The 15830-nt window shown below is 36.1% G+C and overlaps 2 protein-coding genes across 4 annotated transcripts in view; one reads left to right on the top strand and one right to left on the bottom strand.

The window, feature by feature from the left end:
* The first annotated feature begins 330 nt into the window (after nucleotides 1-330).
* On the top strand, nucleotides 331-10202 carry Cta (Guanine nucleotide-binding protein subunit alpha cta). Of its 2 annotated transcripts, XM_076818716.1 has the most exons (6): nucleotides 331-1325; nucleotides 2117-2377; nucleotides 3214-3264; nucleotides 3376-3593; nucleotides 3672-3736; nucleotides 3839-10202. In XM_076818716.1, exons 1-6 carry the CDS (start codon nucleotides 1104-1106, stop codon nucleotides 4027-4029), a joined length of 1008 nt encoding a protein of 335 aa, XP_076674831.1. In that variant the 5' UTR covers nucleotides 331-1103; the 3' UTR covers nucleotides 4030-10202. The 2 variants fall into 2 exon arrangements, with proteins under 2 accessions (XP_076674831.1, XP_076674830.1); XM_076818715.1 differs by having other exon boundaries at nucleotides 339-1325; nucleotides 3672-10202.
* A 3032-nt stretch (nucleotides 10203-13234) lies between these two features.
* Frl (formin-like protein) overlaps nucleotides 13235-15830 on the bottom strand; it is an 84052-nt gene continuing 81456 nt past the window's right edge. Inside the window, exon 17 of one of the 2 annotated variants that reach the window (XM_076818711.1) lies at nucleotides 13235-14200. In XM_076818711.1, the coding sequence (XP_076674826.1) occupies nucleotides 13988-14200 (213 nt within the window). In that variant the 3' untranslated portion in view covers nucleotides 13235-13987. The remainder of the gene's footprint in view (nucleotides 14201-15830) is intronic. The other variant, XM_076818712.1, reaches the window with a different exon arrangement.

Genomic DNA, 15830 nt, shown 5'->3' with positions numbered 1-15830 from the left:
AAGTAACAGAAATCGGCAGAGCAAAGCCGTTCGTCGGGCGATGATACGGAGGAATGAGAAAAATGAATCGCCCGCTCCCCTCCACGTAGCCAAAACCGTGTGATCCAGTGTGATCGTTGACGCACGACGCACTATGTTCAAGAGGAACCGTCGCCGCGTGCGATGCAGTATCGACAAGGATAAAGGAAAAAAGAAAGGTCTTCTGACCGCCGACGAATGACAGCGCGCAAAACCGATCACGCGGCCGAACCAGGAGGTACGCTTTCGGTCGGTTGCAGAGCCGTGCGTGCTGCGTGTGTGTGTCGTGACAGTATCTCACACAAATATGTCGTCGTGGTGGGGAGTACGTTTTCCCGTTCGTCGTTTCGCGTATTTCTTCCCCCGCATTATTATCATGTAGTTTGGCATAGGTGAACTCTTGCATGTGTCTCGTCGACGCGATACTACAGGTGTTGGTGCGTGTCATGTGCAAGCGTACATATTGATACAACTCTGCTGGCCGAGGAAGAGAATTTTCTGCACGAAAGGCGACAGGGGTCGTGGCTCATAGCTGAAGATAAAGCACGATGAGAGCAGTGCGCGAGTTAGTTCTGTTACTCGGTAATTAGAACGATTATTTAATCATGTCCAATTCGCGAGGAACCAGAGACGATCGTGGGCAGCCAACGGCGTGAGTCTCGCGATTAACGGTAGGTGTGGATCTCGGTATACGCCGAGTCGGAGCTACGGCGTGTGTTGACGTTGGTCGTTCGGTGGTCGTGTTCCCCGGCTACGCCTAAGTGAGAAATGCGGCTCTGAATCACGACGTGCGCCGATCCCGTGCAATCACGAACAGGTTGTTCGTGAAGGGGGTAGCCCCATCATTACGTGCACTGGTGCACTACGTTACGCGATACGAGCCCGTGAACGCGAACTCGTGTGCACTGTGCAGGTGCGAATACGGGTGTGCGGTGTGTGTGTGTGTGTGTGTGCGCGCGTGCACAGTGTTTAGACAATCCGAGGATATATTCGTTCGGAAGGACAGCCAGACACGGAAGGACAGAAGGAACGCCGGAAGGAAGGAAGGAAGGAAGGAAGGTAGAGGAGGGTAGCAGGGTAGCAAGATGGCGGGGTCCTTACGGTGGTCATGTACTTGTTGCCTGCGGTTCAAGTTCAGCCCCGAGGAGATGGAGCAGCGTTACAAAAGTTACGAGATCGATCGGATGCTGGAGAAAGATCGCCAAGCTCTCCGACGACAGGTCAAGCTGCTGCTCCTCGGGGCGGGCGAGAGCGGAAAGTCAACATTCCTCAAACAGATGCGAATTATTCACGGGATTAAATTCGAGGTAAGACATCCTCGATTTCCGATCGCGACCGCCTCGTTTTTCGCTCGATCTCCTTCCACCGTATCCCACTGAATCTTCTCATTCTCTTGATTGACAGTTTCTTCACTTCGATGCGTGACTCATTTACAGGACACAGCAGTTTCATCTACAATTTCTGTTAATGTTGTTATTATTGTCGTCACTACTTCGGTATTTATTCATAGTTCGTGGGAAGGTAGTTGACCCGAACAGACAATTTAAGAATATACGCGAAAGTAGGTCCGAGACACAGACGCATAATGTTTCATTCAGTCTTTGAACCACTACTTCCTTATTTCTTAAATATCTTCGATTTTAAAGACACACCATGAAATGCTTCTGTTTCGTGTTTAGTTCCAAGTAATTACCCCTCGAAATCAAGTAAATCTTAAAGGTAGATCGTATAAATAAAAGATTTTTAAATAAATAAAACGCACGTGTGAATATTAAGAGAACAGTGTGAACATTAACGAAATAATAAATTATGTAACAAATCTATAAGAAGTATTCTCAGTACCAGGATTGCCATAGGCCGTTAAGCATACCTACTTATCAGTTTGTTTGTTTTACCACTTATCCTGCTTTTAATCATTGATTATACATCTTGCAGTACATAAAATAGGTTGTCAGCCGTGCATGGAATGATGTTGAACGAATATGTGGGCACCTTTGAATTATTATTGAAACAAATAGTGACTTAAATGCAGGCAAACGACAAATTACATTTGCAACTTTTACATTGTTATTGTTCACAGTACTCTTTTTCTTTTCAGCCTGAATTAATGAAAGAATACCAACACGTAATTTATCAAAACATAATTAAGGGAATGAAGGTATTGGTGGATGCTCGCGACAAGTTAAATATTCCATGGGAGAACCCTAAGAACTATGATATCGGCTACCAATTACTGAAAATTGAAAATACTATGGCATTAGATGCTAGATTATTTCTGCATTACGTACCAGCTTTGCAGAGCTTATGGAAAGATGCGTCGATCAAAAAGGCCTTCGATAGACGAAGAGAATTTCAATTAGTAAGATATATTTTGTATTTCGTTATTAGGCCTAAGGTTTTCTTTGTATTACACGCAACCCTTCGTGGTCATACCTAATAATCATAAATTGGTCACACGGGCTTCCCCGCGCCCTAGTGTCATTTTCGAGTTACCATTTTCCTATCTCTGAATCTTTTAACTTTTGTGCGATAATTGTACATTCGTAATGGTCTAATAGTCTTTCTCTAGAAATGTAATTTGTAGTTGAAAAAATAGTTGCGGAAAGAAGTGATTTATTGTTAAAATTCACCAAAATTTTAAATTTTAATGTTAAGGTGTAAAAATCTGCAGAGATATTGGCAACGAAAGAAAGAATTGCCAGGAGTGCGATACACCCCGTGTGACCACAAAGTGTTTCTTACCCCCAAGTACTGTGCAGGTTTAAAGGGGTTTTGTGTCTTGTTGGGCCGAAAAATAGGTAATTCTTTGTGAATTTTTTCTTCAAAAACGGTTTGACAAATTAATTTGAGGTTTGGCAGGCTGTGTTATTGTATTTTGAACTATTGTTCTGAATTTTTGTGTGACAGTGAAAAGAAAAACATGGCAGATACAAAAAGAGTGTTGAAAAATAATCGGGTGGTCTTGGCGTTGACGAAAAGTACTGTAAAGTTCGTCTGAAACACAAAAAAGAAAAGAGATTCTTAATCTATATGAATGAACCGAATTTGTTGAACCGTTTTTTTTTAGAAAAAATTCACAAAGAGTTACCTATTCGTCTGCCCAACGAGGCGCAAACCCCCCTTAAGAAAAGAAGTCGGCCAATTTAAATTCAGCAACCAATATTAAAGGTATTTAATGTATATTTTTCTTTGCAGAGTGATTCGGTTCAATATTTTTTGGACAGCCTTGACAGGATTGCTAGAATGGTAATATTCTCCAAACTCTGTACACACACTATTTATAAATTTACAAAATCTATTGTATCGCTTTTATAAACATGATTCGATAGTTCTGAAATATTATCAAATGCTTTGCAGGATTATGTACCCACGCATCAGGATATTTTGCATTGTAGAAAGGCTACAAAAGGAATCTCGGAGTTCGTTATACAGATTAATAATATCCCATTTTTGTTCGTCGATGTCGGAGGGCAAAGATCTCAAAGACAAAAGTGGTATCAATGTTTCGATTGCGTTACTTCTATCCTCTTTCTTGTGTCGTCGTCCGAGTTTGATCAAGTATTGCTAGAGGACAGGTGTGTTGTTATTCTAATAATATTTCTGTACGACGAAGGGTAGAATTGTTAAATGAAATTCCCGATTCAACGTTGCAGGAGAACCAACCGATTGGAGGAATCGAGGAATATATTCGACACAATAGTCAATAACATGATATTCGGTGGAGTGTCCATTATTTTGTTCTTAAATAAAACTGATTTGTTAGATAGAAAAGTAAGATCGCCTGACACGAACGTTCGTTGGTATTTCCCACAATTCGCAGGAGATTCACATTCCATGAAGGATGTGCAAAATTTTATACTGGATATGTTTATATCCGTCAAAAGGGACCCAAGAAAGCCACTTTTCCATCACTTCACCACCGCCGTGGACACAGAGAATATAAAAGTTGTATTTAACGCCGTCAAAGACACAATATTGCATAGAAATTTGGAATCGCTGATGCTCCAATAATGATAAATTGTATATATAAAAAGTGAAAACAACTTTGGATCTGAAGGTATGCATTCAAAAATTAGCGTTCGGTACGTAGCGGAGCGAAATTCTAGTTAAAATAAGTGTTAGAGCATCGATGAGAAACGAATGAAGCCTATCAGAGTAACGTGTACGCATATAGCATACGTTATACACGTGTACATTATGTACGTACGTTATATGTTACACGTTGTGTGTACCAATGTAAATCATGTGATTACCTCTGTTTATAACAGTAAATTAAACGTTTTCATGTTAGTTTTATACAACAAAGGAAGTAAAAACTGCCTAAGGAAAACATACATTGAAAATTTTGACTATATATATATATATTTATATATATATATTAGTAAGAGATTTCCATCCTTTTTGATGAATATTAAAGGGTTGTAAGAAGGTTATTATATACAATTTATTGTACATAGTAATTTGTAATCTATACATTGTCAATAATAATGGTTTTATATATGTGTATAAAAAAGGATCAGTTTGCTAATAGTTTAGCTAAGATTTTCTATTTTGTACAGATATTTAATCCAATGCTTCTTCTTTTTTACATTAAAATGTATAATGAAATTGCTGGTCGTGTAACCAGTCTTCGCAAACATAAGAGTAACTTATTTTCTACTTAAGATTAATTATCTTTGTTAACATTGAGTATATTAAGTAACAAAGAAACCAAATACTAGATCCATGCCATATAAACCAAATAAAACTAGCCAGTTTGTGTTCAAATTGCTGTGTGCAAAATTTGTAAATTCATCATTTCTGTTTTGTTCTTTCGACTCGACTTCCGAATTGTACACAACACCTCAATGTTTCGATATAGCAGTGTTATTTTCTTGTACCTTTACGTTCATTATATCTTTGTTCTTCTATTTCTGTGCCTCTAAATTCAGTTCTGTTCTCTTCGAACTCGGAATTACATTTTGTAAGCAGCTATTATTAAAGTTATTATTACTCTAACAGCTGAATATTATATGTTTACTTATAGTTTCTTGTTCATAATGTAAACTTCAGTATTTCTTATAAGAGATTAGATTAAAAACATTTATACGAAAAGAGCATAATAAACGTGATGTTTCAGTTTTTCTTTTTTTCTCTCTCTCTCTCTTTCGTTTTAAATAATTAAATAATGGTTCTGCTGAACCCGGATTTTGACGACTGGTCCTTATTTCGACGTAATTTCTTTAGGAAAATTCACACGAATCAGTATTATTATTTCTTGTACACAAAGGTTCAAAGATGGTTTTTCAGTTTGCATTAAACAGCAGTTTGCCAGAATTAAATATTGCAACAAATATTTCCAGGTCTTTCTTCTTCTGTTCTCACGATTCTTTTAAATATGTGGCAATTAGCGTTATATAATGTAATCAAAATAGAGCTGTCGGATTATAACGAGGATAAACGATTAAGTGGTTTTGTCACGGAGAGCGTGCAGTTCGAAATATCGTAGCATTACGGGACGGTGTTTAAAATTGGAATTATAAGCATTGTTACAACCGAGGATTTTATGTAATGGTGTTTATGATAAAACCAAAGAGTTTTAAGTGAAACTAATGAATTTCTACATAACTTATTTTCCACTAGTTTAATGTAACAGCTAATATAAATATTTTTAAAAGCATGATCACAGCCGTGCACATATTTATACGAATTTTACGTTTCGATCACTTATTACATAAAATCTTTGCTTTCTTTGCTCTTCGTAACGGAAGTATGCATATGTGAAATTCGACGTGCGCAAAAGAGTTTTACTTCGGATCACTTGTTTCGAAAATTAATGGGAATAAAAGCGATATTTTGTTGTGTTTGTACATAAGAAATTTTAGATGTAGCATAACGATGTGAAATATTAGGAGGTTGAAATTCTCCCATGATTTATATTTATGCAAAGACAATATGGATTTAACATTAATAATTGCTGTATTTTCGTAACTGATATTTCTGACATTCCTGTAAAGTTAATCTGGCTCAGTTTAATTGATATTCTTTGAATGTTTTTAAACTTTGCCGCACTCGTATAATGTAGGAACATTATTAATGTCTCCAATGGAGTATTGTTTGTAAGGTGAACGATATAAAATTTTATACAATTTATATACCCTGCATATACAGAGACTTACCTACCGATCAGAGCCGTTGATTTAACTTCGCCAGTTATCGGAATATTTCTCTGATCGTTCAGTAACCAATTGATCAATTAGTATCCAGGTACACAGATGCTGTGGCCGCAGTTAACCAGTCGCACGCGTATTATAATTAATTAGATAATTAAAGTTAATGGGTTAAAAATACTTTTCATGAAATGGCACTAGGAATACAGTGATATAAAATGACTGATAACTGTTAACAAATAATATTAGTGACTGAAATTATGTTAGCAACTGAATAAATCATCGTAACATGGAGAGTGCGAATACTGTTCCATTATCGATATGCAAGCAATTTTTATTAGCAAATATTACAGTCTCGGGAGAGAAAACAGTCCTTTATGTACAAATGGCCAATGTGGACAAGTATTAAGCTATATTTTATGTGTCGGATGTTTGGTGACATAGTTTTTCCATTAAAAAAGAGAAGTTGCTTTCATAAATATGAAAAATAGACTGCACCAAAGTTTTCAAATATGCCCTTGCGAAAGGCCGAATATTATGTTTGTATTTTCTTGTTTTCGGAATCCATTTTATTTTGTCAAACGATATTGGTAATATTACTATATAACTAATCGTACGATGTTTACCAATAAAGGTTGTCGCGCACTTTGGCCAAGCGCGACGATAAGAAGAGAAACGACAAAACCGAAGCGCAGCGAAAATTAATTAGTTATTATTAATTTCTTCGATTCGCCAAAATGCGCGACGGCCTTTAATCTGACCATCAAACTTTCTTTTTTAAGAGAAAAATATGTATCCGACATCCAATTTTACAATATTTTTCCACGTCAACCACTTTCGCATCATGTAGTCTTGGCATCTATCAAAAGTTGCTTATTCCATAAAAATGCGATTTAATGAAATTGATTTTATATTTCAATAACACTGCTTACTTTTTTGTTACTAAGTTAACATAATTTACTTGCATTATAGTTCTCTGAATAGCTACTACTGTCATTGTAAACTGCATTTGTTCTATTTCTATAAAATACGTCTGAGTTATTAACAAGCGGATGCCTTATATCGATGTCCTCGATTTTTCATTAAAAGCATTTATTAAGTTTCAAACAATAAGGTTATTTGTTAATAATTCTCTGTTATAGACTTTGTTGCATTCAGCTTCATTCAATGAAAGGTTGTTTAATGGATTAATTTTATTATTTGGATAATGTTTGTATAGGTACCTGTAACTGGTTAATTGGTTAATCGATTAATACTTGAATATTAACTGGGTATTTGATCTTCAAGACCTCTACTATCAATGCTAATCGAGAATACCAATTGTAATTTTTATAGAAATATTTTAAAGGAGAATACATACTCTTGGCAATCCATGAACGAAAAATTTACCTGTGAGTCCAAGTAGATATATAACGCGTGTCTAAAATGTCTCTATTTTGTAGAAAATTTTCATGATACTTAGATTTTAATCCTGCGGTGGCGCGCGCAAGTTTCTAGCCAGAGAAATAAAACAATTAAAGTCTAGAGGCGTTATAAATAATATCGAATGGAAGTATAAGGGAAACGAAGAATTTCGAGTTACTTTATTCTATGTAAGGCACACATAATACAGCTACTACTACAAAATACAGTTACCGCACTTAAAATAATATATCATACTAGTATTGTATTGTCAATCTTAATGCTTCGTTGCCATCCCTTTTCCAGCAATCACAGCCACACAACGGCGAGTCATCACTTGATCAGTTAAGAGGGGATTTTATTCCACCATTTCTTCCAAAATTTCAGTGCTTCTATTTGCGTGTTTGTACTTTGGAATACAATTTAAGTACGACGATTGAAATGGCAACTTGAAAATTATTATATTAATGGAAGGCAACCCTTTCGAACAACTTTGATCTATGTTTGGGGTTACTATCTAGTCAAAACACCCAATCTTTATGTATCTTTCTTTCTATGCACGGCAAACTTTTAATGAGAATGTCTTTGCACGTGACAGTTTATAATTTTGTTTATCTGTACAGGCTGACCGTTTCTTTGGACAAAGGAGATTTCTCAAATCATCACTTTTCTTCAGCCATGATCCACTGTTGATGGGTTGGTAAAGAAACTTGATTTTTAGCATCTACAGGGTGCTCGAAATGTTGTTTTCCATGTCACTTTGAAACTGATGGAACTTGGATTCATCAGGGAATGTCACACTGTTGTCAGATCTTGTGATCGGGCGTTTTGATTCTTTGTGTTGATGAAAGATTTCGTAATGCTTGAAACGGCTAAGGACTTCCACGTCATATCATTCATGCTGTTCCACTACTACAGCTCACACTAGCAACTTTTATTTTATCCACATCCACAGTTGATTTCCATTTAAGGATAGTCTATTCGTTCCTTTTCGTTTCTTTCTACCTCGTGAGTGATGTTTTGAATATTTTCAATGAATAACAGAGCAACGATTTTCCAAGATTTTTTTATTTTAAGAAAATTGGAATCTCTTCGAAAGTTCTGTTAGAAAATTTGAATATTAATGGTTCTGTGATTATTAATAAATTTTTTAACTAAGGGTGTGTGTATATGACAACTTCGTTAATTAATGATTAAGGTAAAAAACGGCAACAATCTTCGTTTACCACACTGTTTTAATCGTGTACCTTATACTTCCATCTGTGATTAATTATAACGACTCTAGCCTGGTTTTTTTAAAGCCAAGTGCACGCCACTGCACATGTATAGGTGCAGTTTGTTTTATAAAGGTTTAAGCGTGATATATACCTTTTGAACTAGCCGAAGAAAAGCATTGCTGACACGTTCCATCGAAGCTTGGAATGTAAAGGGAACTGTTATGAAATCTTTTGTACATCAATTTACATCGCACTATGTATCATGTAAGTTTTCTGTCAAGCTGTTGTGAGGTAATTAAAGAAATTATAAAACACGGTCAAAAGTTTTAATGTAACGCGGACTGTGAACGTATAATAACTTTGTGATAGAGTATCGGTAAAAGTAAAGAGAAAATGGCTTTTCTATTTTTAAAAAAAAAAAACGCCGAGATCGTTTTCATCTGTCCAGTCTAATCGATTTTATACACTTCAGTCTACATGAAAAGAAGATGGGATTTAGGTATTCTATTATTACGATATCGTTGACAATGATGATACAGCAGTGTTATATATAAATAAATATATATATATATATATATATATACGTTTAAAACGATTTTATTATGATTTGTATTATACTTACATTAGGTACTTTTATATGCATACCTACATTCTCAAATCATGGAACGCGGATTTATTTTATGCGATCGCGAAAATATTTAAATAAAAACGGCGGGTAGCAACGGCAACGAATAAAAACTGAGGGCTAAGATTATCTGTGGTTTACTATAACTGTGTGAAATTATTACTCTTAAATAACTAGGAATAATTAACGTTATTTCAACGGATGGAAGCAGTACTGCCGCACTTTTGTAATTTGCTAATGGGTCATTAACTGCGTTAGAATATTCAATCATTGTATAGAAGTTTATTTACATTTGTAAAGAGAAATTTATCTTGAGAACGGATTTTAATTATTTTAATAGCAATAAATTTATACATCTACTGTATTTGCCATTGAATTGTAAATTATTAATGGACAGACGCGTATATTTTGTAAGAAATTACAGTGAAACGAAATATCCTCCTGCGAGTTTTGTACGGCACTGAAAGCACTGTAATGAAATGGATAGAACAGTTTTCGAAACATACGCGGTTGTGGATTGTTTAAGCACAGATATCGGTTTTCTACGCAAAGCACAATTTTTTACAAATTTCCATCTGATAATACTAAAGCAATAGAGAGAGCTGTTCTGTCCGTTACTGGTAGTCATATGTATGTTCGAAGTTTATTTTATTTGCATTTTTATACATGATCTAAGGAATGTAGATATACTGTGCCTTTTGTATATTGTATATTTGTATATAAACATATTTTACATGAAATATTGTAATAATGTAGTCTATTCGCATAAACAATAAATAAAACTTTAGAAAATGGTTGGTCTAATCGATAAACTTTCCCTTTATAGTTGCTTAAGTTGCATTACCGAAAATGTGGCATTTATTATAAAATTAGTCTCATCAAGCATTAATTAAATAAAATGGCACGTGATGTGGAAAAAATGTATCGGTGGTCACGTGTGTGTGTGTGTATATATATATCTATATGGTACATCGGTATCATTTTTATTTGTAATGAATTTTTATACAAAGTAAAGCATATGCCTATTTCACATAACTTATTTAATAAAATGCACAATATTTACATTTTTCTTTTGCAAAAGATACATAAAATATGTTTTCTTTTCTGTCGCAATCATTTGAAATTTTTATCGCCGGAATACAGCAACGAACGATATTATTTACGCAATATTTATAACACAAAGATGTTATACTTATCTAAACATCACATTGGCAATTCGTCTACAATTAGTAGTAATTACATTTCTTCATCCTCGCCGGCGCATTTCATATATTACAGTAATATTTACATGGTTTCTTTATCGATAATATATATATCTATATATATATATAATATCAAAAACGTAGAAAAGTGAAAATATAAATTTTATTACATTCCAAAAAACTCGGGATATGTGAATATCCGAAAAAAGCTGTGTAGAAAATTTATACGCAATCCCACTGAAAGCTTTGCTTGGCGATGCGCTTCAAAACCACTTTGAAAGACGATTCGCATCGTAACTAGTCGTTTTCTGATATCTGGCTCGCTGAGTTAGACGGTAATGGGTACGAAAGACTGCTAAAGGTCGGCTCAACTATAACGCACGATTTTAGTATGCAATTCACGCGTTCAACCAAGAATTCAGGATATACAAGAACAGTGATCCGCTCTCCACCGCCATGCTTTCTAAAAAGCTAAGCCGATCGAACATGTATTAAGATGTATCGTTGCAATACATGCCCCTTAATTACCGTTTGTCCACTAACCACTTCATAGGTATTTTAACACACACCTTCGAACAATTCCACGTCGTCCGTCTTCGAAAGCACGTGCCGACGTTAACAATTCTGTTTCGTCGGGCAACTTTCTGATATATGCTGTAGTATCGCGTGCCAACTTAAATGGATCGTTTTAATCAACTTCCTTCGCATTGCTTATTTAGTTACACCTATATTCCAAAATGCCAGTTATCCTGAATACTCTATAATCGTATTTCTGTTATATTCTATGCTATTACTTTTTTTTTTTTTATAGAATGTAGGCTGAAATATTTCGTTATATGCGTTATAGTAGAAACGACTGCGCTAAATTCTACTATGCGTGTATTATTATATGAGCGTATCTTGAGGTCCTGACGGAATGTACCAAGTTGGGCTAACTCTACGCATTACGTGTATCAAAATAAGAGATTCTTTTAAAAAAGTTCGCGTCGATTGTAAATTGTTCGCGCGCGCGCGCACTCGCTATTCAGCTGTACGGTTTTTAATCAGAGAAATAGTTTTCAGACTTTGCAAGAAGTATGCCGCGGTAATTGCATTCTGGAGCAATCATACTTTGAATTGTAAATGTATATAAAAATGCAGCTTCGTATCGTTCTGTTGCAAAATAGACGTTTCGTTTACAAACTGCGTGAGGTGGTTTGGATCCTTATATCCACGGAATGTTATGGTATAATTAGAACCTACGGCTCTTTAAAAGTCGCTTTACAGACATCCAAATTAACAGTCGAAATTTCTTTACGAATAAATGTGCTTCGTATTAGATTGGTGCATATGGAATTGTCGGTTTCGTGTAGCTTAAAGTTTTCCAGTCATTAGTTAATTAAAAGTAATACTAAATGGCACTTATTTTACATGATTATGAAACTTGAAGCTAGCTGAATTTAACACGATTCGTGGATCGCCAATTGTTTTAAAGTAGAATGGCAGATAGTGGAACAAAGCGATCAATGGATATTAAGGACTGTTGCTCGCCACCTGAAAATTATTAAAAATGTTAAGAAGCTAGATAAATGGATCCCTCGCGACTTAACGGACAATTCAAAGCAACGCTGGTGGAAGCTATGCCATTTCCCTTTTTTTACACGCAATGACGATACGAAGTACTCTCACCAATTATCACGTTTTTAAACATTTAGATCATTTTTAACAGAAAAATAATTTAATAACGAAGGAGTAAAAAATGTTTTCGAAACAATTCACCCTATCCACAAGCACAGATATTTTTTGAAAAATAAATAAACGCATTGATTTCTCGATTGACAAAATTGTATCAATTCTGATTAATAAAAATATACTCGCTGAAAGTTTCATATACATCTCGGAGATTTCATCTGCACCAACCTAATATTAATTTACGGTCGTCGAAAGCATTCAATGTCTCATCCCCCAGTTTTCTTAGAAGCTCTCGCGAACAAACGATCAACAGATATTAGTTAAATTTGAAAATTATAAATATCTCAAGCGCGTATAACAATCAACAATAATTAAACGCAAACAATTTTCGTATCACTTAAGGACATTAATCATGGAAACAATGCAAAAATAATCGTACAATTTTTTCGACACGCGCCCCTAAGCTCTTGTTTACCAACACTTTGTACAACAAAGGGTAAAAAGCAATAAACAATTCACAGAACGTCGGCGTCTTATTATCATTCGCTAAAAATGAAATGATTCGTTACCGAGAATTTAATTAAACTGGTTTGATTCTCGGCGAATTTATAGCACCGCATAAGTGACTTATGTGCGTAACAATTCAACATGAAATTCGAGAATTTCTCTCGACTTGCTGTATCTAGAATTACCAATACTACATCTATCGACTCTAAAACTTTTCCCGCAACGTATTGAACAGTTCGCTCTTTGATTGGTTACTAGTTTAAAATTTCAACATATACTTCTTAAATAATTTCGAAATCCGAATGCGATCGATAAACTGTTAAATAAACAAATAAATGGATTAGAAATACACAGTAGTTCAGCAACTATCAGCAGTTTGATTATTTTCAAAAATATAGCGGTTAGAGGCAGGATTGCCAGGCGATCCAGTACACGGTACTGGCATATATGACGTCACTTAGCTTGGATTGGCTTTGCGCTGGCACGCCGTGACGTCGTCACCAACCAAGTACAAGTATTCCCCTTCTCCTACACCGTATGACGTCATACGGGCTAGCACGCGGCCATTTATCCGGTACGCCTGGCAACCCTGGTTAGAGGAAAATTTATTAAGCAAAAGTTGTACCGTCCAGATGGAGCTAGCGTACAACCATAACCTTTCCTATGGTGTATGGTGTCGTTTGAGACACACAGGCTACTTTTAATTTCTTTAACAGAACGCTAGAATTCTTTTCACATTCCGTTAATATTGGAAACTGGCTTCCAAACGAGTTCTGGGGCCTCGCTTATTATGCAAATTATGTGCTACACTCTCATGTAACATGAAAAATAAATAACGACTTTCGACATAGAAATAAAAGGTGACCATACTTCTTGAGACACGTGATTCACAAAATAGACAAAAAATTACCTCCATTTGATGATATAATTCTTTCTGCACAGTGCAAATGTCGCTCGACACGTATTTCCCTAATAAGGCATCAGAAACAATGAAGGTACTAATAGTAACTGAACCTGTACGTCGATTGTGTACTCTATGGTTCGTTCAGAACCGCGCTGAGCTTTAACTTACGTTGAAAATTATGAACACAAAACATACAAGTTCTCCGGAGACACGAGAGTCAATTTTCCCGTTCAGAAAGAAATTTCTTTCCTTCTCTTACAAACTAGACGAACACACGCCGAATGAGAAGCGGCTTAGAGCTCCAGCTCCTCGGCGGTGCGAGAAAGTCTGTGATTATCGATGCGTCTGCGTTGGCTACGCCTAACCGCATCCGCTCGCCGATACGGTTCTGACCTTAGCCCGAGAAGGATGTCCTCCAGAGCACCATTGTAAACCTCGTCCTGCTGCAACAGCTTCTTCTCCTGAACTAATCTCGTCTTGTTTTTCAGCTCGTTTATCACAGCGTCCTACGAACGTGTAAAATATCTAGTTAGTCGCCTGGCTACTGATCAACAATGTCACATATGTATACACACACGGAAAGCTAGCTTATTCATTTATAGTGAGAATAAATAATCTGGAAACAACAAATACCTTTTGTCTATATTCAGAATACTTGGTCACAGTTCGTAATACATATGCACTTAATAAACCCTATCCAGTGGCGGATTTAAGGAAAATGACCCAGGTGGCAAACGTTTTGAGGGGCCCATTCTTTCCGGGAAAATGAAAAGGGTAGTTTACTAAAAACGTGCTAAGTGTAGTGGCACAGAAAACAATACAGTGTTTGGATAAGATCATAATTTTTTTTTCCTTGAAAATGGGGCCCTGAGAGGGGCCTGTTTTGACCAGAGGCCAGGGGGACTGTTCATCGGCCACCCGTTAAATCCACCACTGACCCTATATCCCTTGCATCCATTTGATTTCGTTCATTAACTGGGTGACGCTTTTGCACGTTGTGTGATATAACACAGATAGTGAAATTAAAAGGACTAACTTGTAGATTGCCATTCAAAGATAGCATTTCTCAAGTAATTAGTTTTTCTTGCAGTAATGAATAAATATTGGAGTAAATTCAATTTACTCGACAATATTTTTCTATACCTCCAAGATACAGTGGCGCACCGAGAGGGGGAGGGACGAGGGGCCCTGGCACCCCCAAAGAAAAAGGAAGCACGACTGAAGTAATAAGAGCTTTGTAAAAAGAAAAGAAATCTTCGTTTTATTCTTTAAATAAATTTTTATAATCGCCTAATGAATTTTCGCCTCTTTGAATTTCCATTAAAAATATTTGTACACCTTCAACTCGGCCTCCCCTAAGATTAAATCCTGAGTGCGCCACTGCCAGGTTAAATATATATGAGAAACATTACTTATAATACATTTATTCAAAAACACAGATGTGTTGTTTTTTGGAAACTACTGCAGCGTTTATTTTTTAGAATATCCTATTTCTTCAGAGGCGTAGTTTCAAAGTTTCTACTTAAAGTATAAAGAATTCTTTGCACAAAAATTGTTTTGATAAAATTTTCCGCTATTTTCTTATTATGCGTGAGTATTTACAGTTCAAGATAATTATAAAATCTACTTTCGAGCATTTAAGAATATTTCTTCGCTGTTCTATAAAATGCGCGCTACTTGGAATTGCACCCGATTTTTTCTTGCTCTTATTATTTCCCTCCCTCTCTCTTTTTAAACAGAAAGTGAGAAATTTCGAAATCACGTTCAACTTTGGGTTTTAATAATCATCGATTTGCTATCTTTATTGTGTTAAAAAAAGAGAAATAAACAAATTTGGAAAAATATTATCTATTGCTCTCATATAAGTCGTAATTACACCTCTGAAATCAAAAAGCAGCTCCTAATTACAGTTTTGTCTCGAAAAGAGCCCGCGCCTCGGGACCAGGCGCGAGCTCTTTTCGCTGCGGGTGGTCTATTCGGCTTGCCTTTGCTGCGTGCCGCGGGGAGTGAGAGGGACTGATAATCAGCGTATCGAAAAAAAGACGGAATAAATCTCTCACTCGCCGCGGCAACTGCAATCAAAGCGGCGGGGATGGCGGCGGCTTCTTTTCGAGACATAAGGCGCGGGCTCTTTTA

Source organism: Andrena cerasifolii, chromosome 8, assembly GCF_050908995.1.
Source record: "Andrena cerasifolii isolate SP2316 chromosome 8, iyAndCera1_principal, whole genome shotgun sequence".
Taxonomy (NCBI): domain Eukaryota; kingdom Metazoa; phylum Arthropoda; class Insecta; order Hymenoptera; family Andrenidae; genus Andrena; species Andrena cerasifolii.
The sequence above is the reverse complement of the archived record's forward strand: the minus strand, read 5'-3'. Positions and strand labels throughout refer to the sequence as shown.

What these genes read in the sequence shown, in the direction of transcription:
- Cta (XM_076818715.1), top strand. Translation starts at nt 1,104, where the DNA reads ATGGCGGGGTCCTTACGGTGGTCATGTACTTGTTGCCTGCGGTTCAAG. An exon ending in TTCACGGGATTAAATTCGAG is followed by an intron (nt 1,326 to 2,116) that starts GTAAGACATCCT and finishes TTTTCTTTTCAG; the next exon opens with CCTGAATTAATGAAAGAATA. An exon ending in CAAGTATTGCTAGAGGACAG is followed by an intron (nt 3,594 to 3,671) that starts GTGTGTTGTTAT and finishes TCAACGTTGCAG; the next exon opens with GAGAACCAACCGATTGGAGG.